Source organism: Aphelocoma coerulescens, chromosome 1A (genome assembly GCF_041296385.1).
Source record: "Aphelocoma coerulescens isolate FSJ_1873_10779 chromosome 1A, UR_Acoe_1.0, whole genome shotgun sequence".
Lineage (NCBI taxonomy): Eukaryota > Metazoa > Chordata > Aves > Passeriformes > Corvidae > Aphelocoma > Aphelocoma coerulescens.
In genome coordinates this window covers 2,312,036-2,327,220 of record NC_091014.1, presented here as the reverse complement: position 1 = coordinate 2,327,220, position 15,185 = coordinate 2,312,036, and the positions used below count along the sequence as shown (strand labels likewise).

Here is a 15,185-nt window from a genome sequence, read left to right as displayed (position 1 = left end):
GATACCCCCTGGCAGGAGAGCAGGAGAACTGGTCTGGTATCCATGGCCTGCCCAGCTGCGTTCCTGAGGCTCCAGAGAGGCTGGAGGGGCAGGGAAGGCAGGGAGGAGGTTGGAGTCAGGGCAGAGGGGGAAAGGAGCACTGGGAAGGCACAGGGAGATGTCTTGGATAGAAGGATGTGTGCCGAGTTGGAGGGAAGCTGGAATTGCAGTGCAGGGTTTCTAGGGAAATCCTTCAATCCTGGTGTGTTCCTCCTGCTGCACAAGGCACAATTCTCCTTCATTTTCCCATATTTTGGCTTCTGTCAGAGGGTTCCCACGTTCCACAGCCTTGTTCAGGATGGGTTTGCATCCCAATGACCTTGAGTAACTTAAAGATATTCCCTCTTCCATGGCAGAAGTGGAGCAGAGGCAGGTGAGGAACGTGGAGGTATCAGAGCGTGCCCGGAGCTGCTCCGTGGCCACACTGGGCATCCCAAGGACGTGATCCTGGGAAAGGGTCATTGTGCCTGTCCATGGTCACATTCCAACCTGGTTGGCTACAGGCTTCTCCAGGTTTATTGCCGGCCCTGTGAGTTCATCTCCAGCCCTGGGATGGGTTTATGGTGCTCATGTCCATCCCTTGGGATGGGTTTATGGTGATCATCTCTACCACTCAGGATGCATTTATGGTGATCATCTCCTTTACTCAGGGTGGGTTTATGATGATCATGTCCCCCACTCAGGATGGATTTATGGTGTTTATCTTCATCATTGGGGGTGGGTTTTTGCAATAATTCCATCCCTTGGGATGGGTTTATGGTCATTGTCTCCATCACTCAGGATGGATTTGTGGCCATCATCTCCACAATTTAGGATGGATTTTTGGTGTTTATCTTCATCACTTGGGATGGATTTTTGGCAATCAATCCCATCCCTTGGGATGGGTTTATGGTGATTATCTCCACCACTCAGGATGGATTTACAGTGCTCATCTCCATCCTCTGGGATGGGTTTATGGTGATCATCTCCATCCCTTGGGATGGATTTATGGTGCTCATATCCATCCTTTTGGATGAGTTTATGGTGCTCATCTCCAGCACTCAGAATGGATTTTGCCCTAAATGCCATTGATGACCTGTACAGATACAGCTGCCACACAGAAACCATCCCATTCCAAACTGGGCCAGCTGGGAACTGCTTCCCTTAGGGAATTTGTGGCTCTAAGGCCTTGCCCACCCCTTTCTCCAAAGGAAGGGCATTTTCCAGGACACAAATCCCTTTGCCTGGCCCAGAGCCAGCAGCCCTGGAGCTCTGTTCCATCAGGCCAGGGATGTTTCCTCACCATGACCTCACCTGGGCCTTGCATCACCACAAATTCGTCACCTCCCAAAGTGTCACCAGAAAGTCAGGGATCACCTGTGGCTGAACCACGTGGGCCCTTCCCCGAGGGCTGGGGAAGGAGGACAATTTAACACCCACGTCACCAAACAGCTCAGACAGGAGCATGAGGAGCTCTGGGACACAGGACATCACGTCCTGGTGCTGCCAGAAGCGTTTCAGTGGCACCTTGGTGTGCGTGACTGTTCACACCTCCCCTCACAGCTCCTGGGTGTTCATCCCCTATTTTTAGTTGGCCTTTTTTCCATCCCCCTGGGAAGAGATGAGCTCCCAGTGCTCCTGAATCTTTAGGCCAAGTTTAACAAGACTCAGAGCTTGGATTTTAGGAGAAATGGGTTTGATACTCCCTAAAAAAAAATGATCAGACTCAGGGGAGGGTTTGGCTGCTCCTCCCCAGAGTCAGCGTCACTTTGGTGTTAAAAATAGTGGATTTCAGTAATCCAGGAAAGGATTTTTGTGTCTGAAAGAGTCACAGTCTGTCCTTTCAGCAAACAGATAGAAACTCGGTGTATCCTGAATTTCTGAGAATCCTCAACGTCCTGCTCTTGCATGGCAGAGGTTAAGTGGGTGCAGATTTACTGAGAGAAGCAAACAAAGCCAAAAATTAAAAATCCAGGGGAGGGGACAGCAGGACTTTCCTCCTTCTCCCCCGCCCCCCATGATTCCAAAAAATGCTGTTTGCAAACCTTCTGCTGTCCCACAGCTGGAATCCACCCCAAATTTATCTCCTCAGAGCAGCAGCTTGGTTAGAACAGGTAGGCAGCCAAATCAACTCCGTTTATTTTTACCAGCACAGGAAAGCTTTTATTTCAGAGATTTGTAGCAGTGCCAGGAATAAAAGGACTTGAACAAACAAACAGAAAATCCAAACCCTTTGCACCTCCAGCCGGGCCTGCCGGGACAGGCTCCGCTGGGAGAAGAGGGGGAGAGGCTCAGCCCAGCCCCTGGCTACCAGAGCTGTGCCAGCACAACTTTAAAGCTCAGAGCAGACTTAAAAGCACAGGTCTAGACAAGAATTATTATTATTTTTTTAAACATTTTGCAGCAGCAAAGGTTTTATGCTCCAGCGTTGGCAATGAGAGCCGCCGTGAGGAGGAGCTTGTCCCACCACACTGTAAGTGCCAGGAAAAAACACTAAAAATGGGGAAAAAAACCCAAAGAAACACATTTGCTTTGTGTGATGGAACAGCCCCCTTGCCCTCCTTGCAGCAGAGTCTCTTGGAGGTCCCGTTTTTCACAGGATCCCAGGATGGGTGAGGTTGGAAGGGATCCCAGGGAATCCCCTGGTCTCACTCCCTGCTCCAGCGGGGCCATCCCACAGCACAGGGCACAGGGAAGTGTCCCGGTGGCTCTGGAATATCCCCAGCGAGGACACTCCCCCCTCTCTGCTCTCTGCTCAGGGCTCGGGCACTGCCCAGGGCAGAAGTTCTGCCCCGTGCCCAGCGGGAGCTCCCTGGGATCGCTCCCTGCCCGTCCCTCTGGTGCCACCCCCGGAGCAGAGCCCGCTCCGGCCTTTGGCAGCCTCCCTTTGGACACCGGGACCGGGGGTGAGGCCCCCTCAGCCGTGTCCCCTCCCGGGGCCGAACAGCCCCGGCTCCCTCAGCCTCTCCCGGGCACGGAGATGCTCCAGCCCTAAATCATCCTCACACCCCTCCTCTGGCCCCGCTCCAGCAGCTCCAGGTCCCTCCTGTCCTGAGGAGCCCAGAGCTGGACACAGCGCTCCAGATGTGCCTCCCAGATCTGAGCACAGGCGCAGGAAGGTTTTTTTGGGAGAGGTGTGGAAGAATTTCGGGTTCCGGGACGGTCGGGAGAGCGCCGGGCACGCGCGGGGGCGTGGCTGCGCACGGAGGGGGCGGGGGCTGCGCACCGGGCCCGCCCCCTGCGGTGAGGTTGGGGGTGCGGCGCGCGGCGGGCGCAGAGCGCGATGAGCGCGGGCTGAGGGAGGGTCGGGGGCACCTGCGGCCATGGTGGCGCACGACGAGCTCGGCGGGCTGCTGCCCATCAAAAGGACTATCCGGGTCATCGACGCGCAGAACCAGCACTTCAGGGAGCAGGAGGTGAGCGGGAGAGGGGCTGGAGCGGGGGAAGAACGGGATTTATTTGAGGGGAGAGTGGGGAGGGGGAATCCCCTCAGCCCCCTCAGCTTCCCGCTCTCCGCGTCTGAGGGGAGGCGGCGAGCCGGGCAGAGCGCGGGGCAGCCAGCGGTTTAAAATAAATTATATATATATATATTTAAGTCCATATATATGTATACATATATTTTGTATGCTTTTTTTTTTTTTTTAATGTATGCGGTATATTTAAGTTCATAGCCCCCGAAGAGTGGGACCAGGCAGCCAGAAACAATCTCGGCGCCTCACCCAGCTATTTAAAAAACTATATATATGTTTAAGTCCATATATATGTATATATCTTTTTTATATATATATATATACATTATATATATATGGGTGTGTATTTTTATATATCTATATAAATATAAACACACATATATATATATTCATAGCCCCCAAAAAGTGAGCCAAAACCAGTCTCGGTGCTTCACCTGACCCTGCTCCTCCCAGGTGGTTTTTCATTAAAACTTCTCCTGTTTTCATTTAAAAATCGCCTATGTCTCTCAGCGCTCTTTCCACTGACAGGATTTTTCCTAATTAGATGCTTATTTGCTGCTTGAACCGAAAAAAAAAGCCCCTCGTGGGGTTTGTCGGGCTTTTGAGGGCTGGTTTGTTTTATTGAAGTATTGTTATTTTTATCGCGTGTTGTTATGCAGATGGCAATAATTGCGCTCCTGGTAGGTGTTCCCAAGCCTCCTGCTGCGACAGGAGCAAAAGTTCAGCAGCCAGGTAGGGCCCGGCTGCCTTGGGCTGGGTTTATTGCCGAGATTAGTGGCGAGATGAGGTGGAAAAGTTTAAAAAAAAAAAAAAAGGCGTCTCCAGACGGGGTTTGAGGGCTCAGCGCCGAGTCACCAACCCCTGCAAATCCTGGCTTTGCAACAGCCAAACTTGGGCAATCTCATTGTGCAAAAGGGAAACCAGATGTTGGGGGGAGAAATAACATAAACCAGATCTCTGGGAGGGGAGTAAATGGCCTCTCAATTCTTAATCGCCTGAGCCAACACTTCTCACTCTGAGCCGCTTCAAGAGGCACTGGAGTTATCAGTGGGTGTCCCTTGGTCGGGAATGGGCTGTTGGATTTGGGAGAAGTGTGGAGCCGAAGTCTGATTGTTCATCTTGAAACTCAGCAAGCCCCTTGCGTGTGAACCTTCCATCGAGGTGGTCAGGTGGTGGTGATTTCTGGCAGGAATTATTCAGGCTGCTGACTAAAATCGCCTTTTTGCTGAATTGGCTCAGTTGGAAAAGTTTGGCCGCGCGTGGTTTTGCCATTGGTCACCGAGTTTGTGCGTGCTGGTGTGGGGCCGGTGGAGGACATTGCACTCGAGTGAGGGATCCTTGTAAAAACCACTAATTATTACCCAGCACGGGAGAAAGGTTGTGGGCGTGCTGCTGCTGCAAGAAAAGCTTGCTCAAAAGTAAAGCCCGGGTTTCTTTCGAGCAAGGTGCAATCTTTTCATGAGTTAACCTGCACTGAGAAACACTTGAAGGAATTCCAGGAGTGTGAAATCTCGCCTGGCACAAAATCAGCTTTAGTGGCTGTGCTCGTGATGTATTAATTCACTTTTAATAAAGAGTCCTCTGGAAAAAAAATAATTCCTGATGGAACTGTTGACCCCGCTGGGGTTTTAATTATCTGGGGGTGCTGTAACACCCCTGGCTTGTTACAGAAACCTCCCAGACTTTATTGTAATCTGGCTCCTGTAAGGAAGACGGCGTGGAGACAGGAGAGTCATTGTTTGCAAGTCCAGAGCTAAAAAAAAACCCTCCTGAGCCCGAGTTATCCGCAGTATGAACTGCCCGGAGTCTCGGCTTACACCGGGCTGGAAGGGGAGTACATGACCCCGGGCTGGAACACAGAGCTCAGCAAAGGGGGAGCTTCCAAGCACAGGGATTTTATTTTCCTCCTCCCTGCTCTGCATCAAACGACAGCACTCAGGAGAAGAACCAGATGCTTTTTTTCTTTTTTTTGGCAGTCGAGCCATGTCTGAGGAGCACTCAGACACAAAGTGGGAAATTTTTTTTTCTCCTTTAAGAGAGGAAAAAGGGCCTTTTGCTAAGCTGAGTTCAGGAATTCCTCCTGCCAGCCCTTGGGCACGTGCATGTGTCACTTCAAGCGGGCACAGATGTGCTGGGAAGGCATTCCCACATTCCCTCATGGCCCTGGGCTCCCGGCCCTGACACTGGATCTCTGCAGAGCTGCAGCGCTGACCCTTCACCAGTGACCTGTTCGAGCCTCCCCGTGGCCCGAGGTTTCTCGCTATTCATTTTCAGTGTCACGTTTTGCTTTTCCAGGCTATTTATATCCCTGGCCTTGCCAGAGCCGTGGGTGGCTTTGTGTCTGGATCTTCCCTGCCTCAATCCTGCACTTTGTTAAGCTCCTCTTGGCCCATGTCCTTTATCCTACTGCACTGATACGTGACTTTCTAGAAGTCAGTACCTCCCTTTTCTTCCACTCAGAAACATCTGCAATAAATTAAAGCTTCCTTGTTGTCTTTGAGCCTGGCCTAACTTTCCAACCTTTTCCTGACTGTCCCTGTCTTGAGCTCAGTGAAAGAGTTCCTGGTGTCCCACTTAAACCCAGCTGAGGATCCCGTGATTGAGGACGTTTGTACAGCTTTCCCCCATTTTTATGGTACCCTCCTAATTCTGACACTCCCCAAACATTTCAAGCACAGCTTTGTGCTGTGCCAAGAGTTTTTTTTTCTTCCTGCACGGCTCATAAATTGTTTCTTTTCATGTTCCCCCCTGCAAGTTTGAAGGCTGAACTCAGGGTGAGCTCACCTCCTCCTCTATTGCTCAACGTGTGGGCAGGGCTGCTCCTCGGGTCGAGTTGCTGAAATCGGATCTCACACATACGTAGCTTTTATGCTGCCTCAGCCTCATGACTGGAATCCAGCTCCGTGTGTTCCTGTTCCCCTTTTTTTTTTCTGGTTTTGTTTTCAACATTTGTCACTTCTGAGCAAAGGGTTTGCCCACCAAGCTGGGCTGGGGGTGGAGACAGCGCAGAGCTCGTCCTCAGCAGCCTTCACAGTTTCTGCCTTTTGAAAGAGTAGGAATTCAATAATTAACCAGTTTTAACTGAGATGAACCCAAAAGGAGGCTGCTTCCCCCTCCTGATCTGAGCTTTGTGCTGAGCAGTCTCATGAGGATGAGTCATGTCTAACCCTCTGCCAGATGTTTGGGAGCACCAGGGCAATCCTCCAGCCTTTTCCAAGCCTTAACTCCGAGGCCATCTCTTCCCAGCTTCCCCCTGTGCACACCTTTCCTGCCCAGCCCTCGCCACACAATATTTTTGATGTCAAACACGTCGAGTTGCCAACAGAACTTTGAAAACTGAAGCAGCAGGAGCCTTCCAGGGGCGTTTCCTCTTTCTTGGCAACGTTTGGGTCGGGACAGACTTGAGCTCCCGGCAGGGATTAGTGGTGGAGAAAAGCAGAAGCTCCAACTTTCGAATCTAAACAAGGTGTAAGAAAAATTACAGCGATTGCAGGGAGTGGGGAAGTGCAGCAGGAGGAGGAAACTCTGTAAACCGAAGGTTTTAAGCTTTATCTGCTCCGTGTGTGCGTGTCCCTCACAGGAATGTTCAGCTTGTGGTTGTTTGCTGCTTGTTAGAGGAGCTGCTGAGGCCGTGCTGGGCTCCCACTGCTGCTCTGCTCTCCAAAATAAAGTGGAAAAACACATTCTTTCTCCCGAGGAAAAGATGAGAAAATGGAGAAGCAGATCCCAGCTCCATCTTTAGCTGTCACAGAGTGTCAGAGAACACTTTAATCTATTTCTGTTCAAAGCATAACAGTCCCTGCTGGAGCCCTATTTTGAATTCTCACTGATGTTCTCTCACCTCTTTTAACACTGGGCAAAACCTCTGCGGTTTAATTGCAGCCTTAAAGTTCAGACAAATATTTATAGCCTTTAAAGATGAATGGCTGCTTCCAAACGCTCTCCTTGCTGCGTTTGCCACTCCTTAAGTGGATTTGTGCTTTTGAAACCTGCCTGAGAAATTTCAGAGCCAGGACAATTTGTTCTCTGCTTTGCTTTGCAGGAGCCAAGCACTAAACGGGTCCGACCTTTAGCACGAGTCACCTCCCTGGCAAACCTGATCTCTCCTGTCAGAAATGGGGCAGTTCGACGCTTTGGGCAGACAATCCAGGTAAAAACAGAGCCTTTGGCTCCTCAGATCTGGAGATTTGGGGAAGGGATTGGTTGGATGGGGTAAAAGGGGCACCCCATGGGATTTTGAGGCGTCTCTTGAAAATCTCTGTAAACTTTCTTGGGCCTTGGGAATGAGAAGTGCTGCCTCAGGAGTTCACAGGTATAAACTGCTGTGGAAAAACAAGGCTAAGCAGTAAATAAAATAAACTGCTTCAGACAGACAGAAAGAGCTGATAAAATGTCCCAGGCCCCAGCACACGTGTGCTGCAGCATGATGCGAGCTGACCTTGCTGCCCAGCACTGTCACAGGAGTGTTTTCCAAGGAGCTCTGTGCTCACACCTGCAGATAAGACCACATCTGGCTTTTAGGAACTCTGCAGAACACCAGAGCAAAGTTCAAGTGGCTCCTGATTAAGCTCTTCATAGGGAGAATTATGATCCTCATTTATTTACTTCCTCATACCTTGGAAATAAACCCGAGCTTTGCCTTCCCATCTTCCTCCCCAGTGGATCAGAGCAGGGAGAGGGGCATGGAAAACCTTGCCAAGCTCTGGCCTTTCTCAGCAGCTTGATTAAAGTGTTCCTTTATCTGAGGAAAAGTGTCTGGGTGTGTTTTCCTGCGTGGACAAGCCAGGAGGATGAAGGATTGGGAGGGGGATGGATAATTCTGTAAAGTTTCTGAAATGTTGGCTCTCCACATTTGTCTTTAATATTTTCATTTTTCTTTTTAAAATCCCTGCAGTCGTTTGCCCTTCGCAGTGACAGCAAATCCCCTGGCTGTGCCCAGAAGTCATGCAGCAGATCTGCTGCTCCTACTCCCCCCAAGAGAAGGAACAGTGTCCTTTGGTCTGAAATGTTGGATGTCAACATGAAAGAATCCCTGAGCACCAAAGAAATCAAGCGCCAGGAGGTAGCTGTCCATGAAAAACGGGATCGGGAAAGGCAGCCTTGGCTTTGTCCCTGCCCTGGCTGGGAAAGGAGTAACAACCTTTGCGGGGGGCTGCATCTTCCCGTGCACCTAAAGCTAAGATTTATGTCTGCAGCAGACATGGGAAAAGGTGGATTCCTCTCTGGAGTCACTGGGGAATTCATCTCCCCACTCTGACCCTTCAGAGATGCCAAACTTTCCATGGGGGTGCTCGGCATTCCTGAAATCCCAACCCCGGCCCCGCTGGCTGCTCCACAGCCACCCCAATGGCAGGTTCCTCACAGAGCCAGCTGTCTTTCTCCTAAAGCTCCTGACAATTGGTTGGAAGCCAAACAGCAAGGCCTTGGCTTGCCTTTTTCCTGGAGTTCTTAGACAAATCTTCTGGAGACGGCACAGAAGCCGCCGGAAGCCGCCTGGGATTTGACCTCTGCGGTTTCGGGGTTTTGTGTTTTCAGCCTTGCCTGGGTAAAAGCAGTGATTTAAAAGGCTCTAATATTTAATTTGGCTTGTGCAGGGGCGTCAGGGCTTTCACACAGTTGGAAGCAAAGCTGCTTTCTCAGGGCTAGGAAAGCAGATTTACTCAGGGTTGTCATGCCCAGGTGCCACCGAGTGATTGGGGTGGCCAAAGCCCTATTCAGGGCAGGCTGTACATTATGGGAGCTGGAAGGCTCTTCCTGAGAAAGACTGGGATTAAAAGTAACTCAGGATGCTTTATCCCCTTCTTCCCAGGCCATATATGAAATGTCCAGGGGAGAGCAGGACCTCATTGAAGACCTGAAGCTGGCCAGAAAGGTGAGTGGGATTTTTCCTGCAGTCAGTGACGACACTCCAGAGAACAATGAGGTTTCTTTGCACCTGCAGACATTACGTGGGAGCTTTATCAGCCCCAGAATCCCCAGTTTGAGAGCTGGCCCAGAGAGCTGACGTGAGCACTGGGACAGCACTGGTGTGATTGCACCAAACCCAGCCATAAAAGGATTGTGCAGAGCTGCCTGGGGACTCCCTCTCCCAGCTGGGAATAGTTCAGACAGGAAAATCCTTTTCGTTTAAGTCTTCCATGCTTCACATGGAGGGGAATCTTGTAGCATCAAATCAGTTTTACCCTTTGTGTTGGCTTCACTTCCTGCACCTGATAGATCCCCTCAGATGTAAATCATCAGCTTTGGGGCCTGGGAGATCTGAATAGATTTGGATATATTTGATTTGACAGGCCTACCACGATCCCATGCTGAAACTCTCCATCATGTCTGAGGAGGAGCTCACCCACATCTTTGGGGACTTGGATTCCTACATTCCTCTGCACGAAGGTAAGAGCAGCTGGCTGGTTTGTGCTCACTAGGATTTAACCCTTCTGCTTTCTCCTGTTACTCGCTGGGGCATTGCTGCAATTCCTCTTTTTCTGTTTCCATTCCAGACTTACTGGCAAGTTTGGGAGAAGCAACGAAACCAGATGGAACAGTGGAGCAGATTGGGCCCATCCTTGTGAAGTGGGTGAGTTCAGAACTTGGAATCTGAGCTTAGAGAACGTTTAAAGCCGGAATTTGCAAAGCTCTGGGGTTTTTGTGGCGCTCAGTTCAAGATTGGAAGGGACATTCTGACAGTGCTGAGAACAGTGGGATTCTGGTGGCTGGAATGGGCCCTGATTTCATCCCAGAGACGTGGAATGATGCGCTGATTTATGGTTGAAATGTCTGTGTCTCCTGGGCTCTTTGTCCCAGTGTGATTCCAGGAGAGTTATCCCTGCAAATCCAAACCGTTGGGAGCTTCAAAGGCTCCATGTGCTTGTTCTCCTCACAAGATCCTTCCTTAGCTTTTTATATTGGGCAAAACATCCCGGTGAGGGCTGTAGAATTCCATGAGTTTGACTTGGTAGTGACATCTGCTTTTCCCACAGGGAATCTGACTCCTAAATCTCCTCTGTTCCCTGCAGCTACCACGACTCCACGCCTACAAAGGCTACTGCAGCAATCAGCTGGCAGCCAAAGCACTCCTGGATCAGAAGAAGCAGGACAGGAGAGTCCAGGATTTCCTGCAGCGCTGCCTGGAGTCTCCCTTCAGCCGCAAGCTGGACCTCTGGAGCTTCCTGGACATCCCTCGGAGCCGCCTGGTCAAATACCCCCTGCTCCTCAAGGAGATCCTGAGGCACACTCCCAAAGACCATCCCGACATCCACATTCTGGAAGAAGCTGTGAGTACTCCTGTTTTCCTTCTGCTTGTTCAGACTAAGGATTTTATTTGGGAGCTCCAGAAATGTTCCTTAAACCCTCAGTGCTTCCCTGGGGGTTTTTCTTGGGGGCACAGATCTGTGAGAGGGAAAGTGAGGGATCAGTCCATATGGTTGCATCCTTTGGAGTTGTGAAGGAGCACGAGGAGAGGTCACGCAGGAAAGCAATTAATCACTCTGAATCATTTGTTTGGGTTTTTAGATATCCATAATCCAAGGAGTCCTCTCTGATATCAACCTGAAGAAGGGCGAGTCCGAGTGCCAGTATTACATTGACAAGCTGGAATACCTGGATGAGAAGCAGAAGGATCCAAGGATTGAAGGCAGCAAAGCTTTGCTGTGCCACGGGGAGCTGAAGAATAAAAATGGACATGTAAGCCCCTCGTTTTTTACTCATTAATTCTCAAACCTTCCCTCAGAGCTGGTTTAAACTCTTGGAGCACGACTGGGAGCTTCCATCCTTAGGGATAGTTCAGACATTGGATAAAAAAGCAGAGTAGAAATCCCTTGGTGGCAGCCTCATTTCAGGGTGTAAGGGAGAGTTTCCTGCTGACAGCTTCACAGTCGGCTTTGGGAAGCTGGAAAATAATTAGCACAGAGTGCCCATAGAAAGTGCTCTCCGTCCCGAGGGATTTCCTGCCTCTGTTTACTTCCAGGTGCTCTGACATTCCCCATTAGGAGCCCTGGCTTTTCCAAACAAAAGGGTTCCTGCAAAAGCCTGTTTGGCTTTGGGCTGGGCTGCCTGGAGTTTCTCTCCCACCCACTGGATCCAGGCTTTGCTGCCTTTTGTCCTGATTTAAACCTCCTATCTTTTCATGTTTTCTTTGTTGATTGGGTTTTTTTTTGTTGCTGTTTCATTTGGCTGTTTTACTCCTGCACACGAGGCATTCCATGCTCTCAGGAAAGATATCGCTCCTAGCCCTATCCCTGGCATCTGGGAATGATAATTCCCTTTCTAGGGATCCATAAAATAATAAAGGCGCTGATGTAATCCCTGGTGTGCGCCAGACCTTGGCATTGTCACAGGAGACTCCAGAAGTCACTGTGGGTGAAACTGCAGATAAGGTGGCCTTGAATCCCACAGGATGTGTGACCTCATGGAATTCAGAGTGCATCTTGGAATGTTTTCCCTTCCAGAAGCTCTACGTCTTCCTCTTCCAAGACATCCTGGTGCTGACACGGCCGGTGAGCCGGAACGAGCGCCAGGCATTCCAGGTGTACCGCCAGCCCATCCCTGTCCAGGAGCTGCTCCTTGAAGACCTCCAGGATGGAGATGTCAAAATGGGAGGCTCCTTCCGAGGAGCTTTTGGAAATTCTGATAAAGGTATTGGTCCAACCAGCTCATCCGTGGTGGCCATGAACTTCCAGCTGGGGCTTGGATAAGGAGACATCTTTGTGTCTCTGCTGGATTTTGGGATTGGGGGCGGTTTTGTTGGGATTTCAAACCTACCAATGGAATCTGTAAATATCAACTCGGGTCTGATCTGCTCTTCCCTCTGTTTATCTCCAGCCAAAAACATTTTCCGAGTCCGTTTCCAAGATCCCAGCCTGGGCCAGTCCCACACGCTGCAGGCCAACGACGTCTTCCACAAGCAGCAGTGGGTGAACTGCATCCGCACCGCCATCGCCCCATTCCAGAGGAACATTCCCGCCTCCGAGCTCAAGGAGCTGCCGGAGCTGAGCGAGGAGTCGGAGGAGAACAACCCCTCCGTGCCCAACATCCCAGCCCAGAAGCGCCGGTCGGGAATATCCGAGATGGAGCTGGATGAGAGCACGGCCGAGTGCGGCTCCGTCCTGGACTCGGAGGAAGCCAAAGGGGTGAAATCCCACAGAACCTCATCCGGGCACAGAAAATCCAGGGAGAAGCAGCTCAGTGGGAAGCGGAAAGAAACGCTGGTGTAAGGAAAAAGAGGAGCCCCAGTGGCACCCTGGGGGAAAACTGTTAATTTATAAATAATTCCGTGTACATTTTTGTACCGGGAGCGCCTTCGGAGCCGCTCCGCGGATCAAATCCTGGGTTTATGTTGGAATGGCAGCTACTGGTGTTCGGTTACTGTTGAACTGGGGTCTGTTTTTACACTTCAAATCCATGAGGGATTTCCAAAACCCTTGTGGCAGATCTGAAGAGCAAATCTGGGGTCCTGAAAGTTTTGCACAGCCGTGGTGGAGGCTGGAAAAAAAATAAAGTGGAATTTTGGGCAGCAGCAGGGGGTTTTGATCAACACTGCAAAAGTCCTTTAAAGGACTCAACACCTGAAGTCACACTGGTGTATGGTTCTGGGAATTCCTGCAAATTTGCATGATTAAAGAGGAAAAAATCCTAAAAAAAGCAGACCCCAAGTTCAACAGGTTCTCAATTCACCTACTGGAATCTTTGATCTCCGTGTGTCCTTTGTACATTCCTCAGTCTCGCTCTTCTATCCTGCCAACTATTTAATTTTTTTATTAGTTTTGTTTTGAGTTTGGGATTGGGCTTTTGGGGTTATTTTTTGTTTCCTTCGGTTGGTTGGTTTTTTATTTTTGTATTTTTGTTGCTCAGACTTGGCATTTCCTTTCAAGTACTTGATCCTTCGTGCTCCGAGGGGTGACGTCCCAACCATCCCTCACGTCACCCTGGAGCAATCCATGGGCTGGGAGGAGACACTACTGAAAGAGAACTGCTTTACTCCAGGGTGTAGGAAGGTTGTAGGCACGTTGTAAAAGGGTTTGGGGAGCAGTGAGTAGAGGGGATAGCAGGGAGTGAAGGTAGATTCCGTGGTTTTGTTGCCTTTTGGAAATGAAACGCTTCCCAACGGGAAGCAGGACTTGGAGGCAACCAAGGGGTTCTTGCATGTGGTAGAAAGGTAGAGGAGAGGAATTGTTGGAGAGGAGAGGGAGAGGGAGTGGTTGTAAATACTCAGAGGGGCAGCACTGCCATCTTCTATTGGTCCAAAGATCTAGGGAAAAATCCAGGGAAAAATCCAGCTTGGGAAACAAAGCGGTGACAGCTCTGAGCACAACGGGGTGGCCCTGTCCTTGGACAGCGATCCTTCCATCCCTAAGATCCAGGATTGGGAAGCATCCTGCAATCCCTGTGAGCTGACATCCAGGACTGGGGAGCGGTGACTCCGCATGCAGGGGTTGTCAGTGCCTGTCCCGTGTCCGGCCAGGAGCTCTGGGAACGGGCAGAGGGTGTACATAGACACAGCGTGTGGTTCTCTGTAAATGTTGTACAGTTTCCAGTGCCAAGTTCCATTAAATTCCTGACGGCCTCTCTCCTTCCTCATCCGAGTCCTGCCTGGGAGGGAGGGACGTGTCTGTGCTCGGGAGCTGCCGTCGGCTCCGGATCAATGCGGATCTGCTCCGAGGAACCCCTGTCCTGCCGTGGTTCCTGCATGTCCAGGCAGGACAAGCCAGCAGTTGACAGTTTATAGATTCTCCTCAGTTTCTTGGGAAAAGGGAGCAGTGGGATTCTCCTCCCCCACGGAAAATGATCTGCCCCCAGCAGTGGAAGGGTCCTCATTTAGGAAATGTTAAATCCTTGAGGATCCTTGGGAAGGGGGATCTTGCTGGGCTGATTCCTGGGAAGTTTCCAGGGAGCACCTGGTTGTTGTACAAGGATAAACCCATCCAGTCTTCCCAGCTTTCCCAAAAACCTGTGGCTTCACCTGGTCCAAGGGTGTCCAGGCACCACAGCTCCCAGGGAGAGTGATCCTGGCTCCAGGCTGTCCCTGCACCCCCGGGAGGGAAGGAGCAGCTTGGGTTTTTAGGGACAGGATCTACAGCTGAGCTCTGACCTATGAAGCTGATTTGATCCAGAGGGAATTCAGCCCTTCCCAAGCAGGGGGAAGCTGGAAAAATGGCTCCTCCTGCAAAAACGTGTCGGTGACAGGGAGAAGAAATCCCATGGATCGTCTGCTTGTCCTCCCCGAGTGAGGCTGGGCTGAATCTTCGTCTCCTCATCCTGCAGCCGACGGCAAATCAGCCAAAAATCCTTAATTTCCCTTAGAAGTAATTCCCTGACTCCTGGTGGTTCCTGTCCCTGCTCCATCCCTCCGGCAGGAATGTGCAGCCGTCTCAGCCCTCGCTTCTCCAGACTAAACAATCCAGGCTCCCCTGGATTCCTCCCATGCTGAATTCCATGGGATCCCAGCTGGCTCTCTCCATCGCTCTGTGGAGCCAAGACCCCCCCATCCCGTGGGTGTGGAACCCTGGGATACAGCGGGATAAAATTCCCAAGGGCAGAGGGGGAACCTGAGCCCTGATGAGCCCCTGCATCCTGCGTGGTGCCATCCCTGTGTCCGTGCCCATGGATGTGTGGTGGCTCTGCCCTGGGTAAGCAGCTCCCCGGATCCGTGTTTGCCTTCGGGGATCCACCCAGCTCCTGGGAGCCGACGCCTCCCGGGTTTCCAGG

The 15,185-nt window shown here is 51.0% G+C and overlaps 1 protein-coding gene across 2 annotated transcripts in view; it reads left to right on the top strand.

Moving 5' to 3' along the window:
* NET1 (neuroepithelial cell transforming 1) overlaps positions 1–14,045 on the top strand; it is a 47,646-nt gene extending 33,601 nt beyond the window's left edge. Inside the window, exons 1-10 of one of the 2 annotated variants that reach the window (XM_069034080.1) lie at positions 3,306–3,434; positions 7,531–7,638; positions 8,383–8,550; positions 9,298–9,360; positions 9,779–9,875; positions 9,983–10,059; positions 10,499–10,756; positions 10,995–11,165; positions 11,930–12,116; positions 12,303–14,045. In XM_069034080.1, coding sequence (XP_068890181.1) covers positions 3,342–3,434; positions 7,531–7,638; positions 8,383–8,550; positions 9,298–9,360; positions 9,779–9,875; positions 9,983–10,059; positions 10,499–10,756; positions 10,995–11,165; positions 11,930–12,116; positions 12,303–12,694 — 1,614 coding nt within the window. In that variant the 5' untranslated portion in view covers positions 3,306–3,341 and the 3' untranslated portion in view covers positions 12,695–14,045. Of the gene's footprint in view, positions 1–3,305; positions 3,435–7,530; positions 7,639–8,382; positions 8,551–9,297; positions 9,361–9,778; positions 9,876–9,982; positions 10,060–10,498; positions 10,757–10,994; positions 11,166–11,929; positions 12,117–12,302 lie in introns of those variants that run through there. The other variant, XM_069034071.1, reaches the window with a different exon arrangement.
* Positions 14,046–15,185: the final 1,140 nt, after the last annotated feature.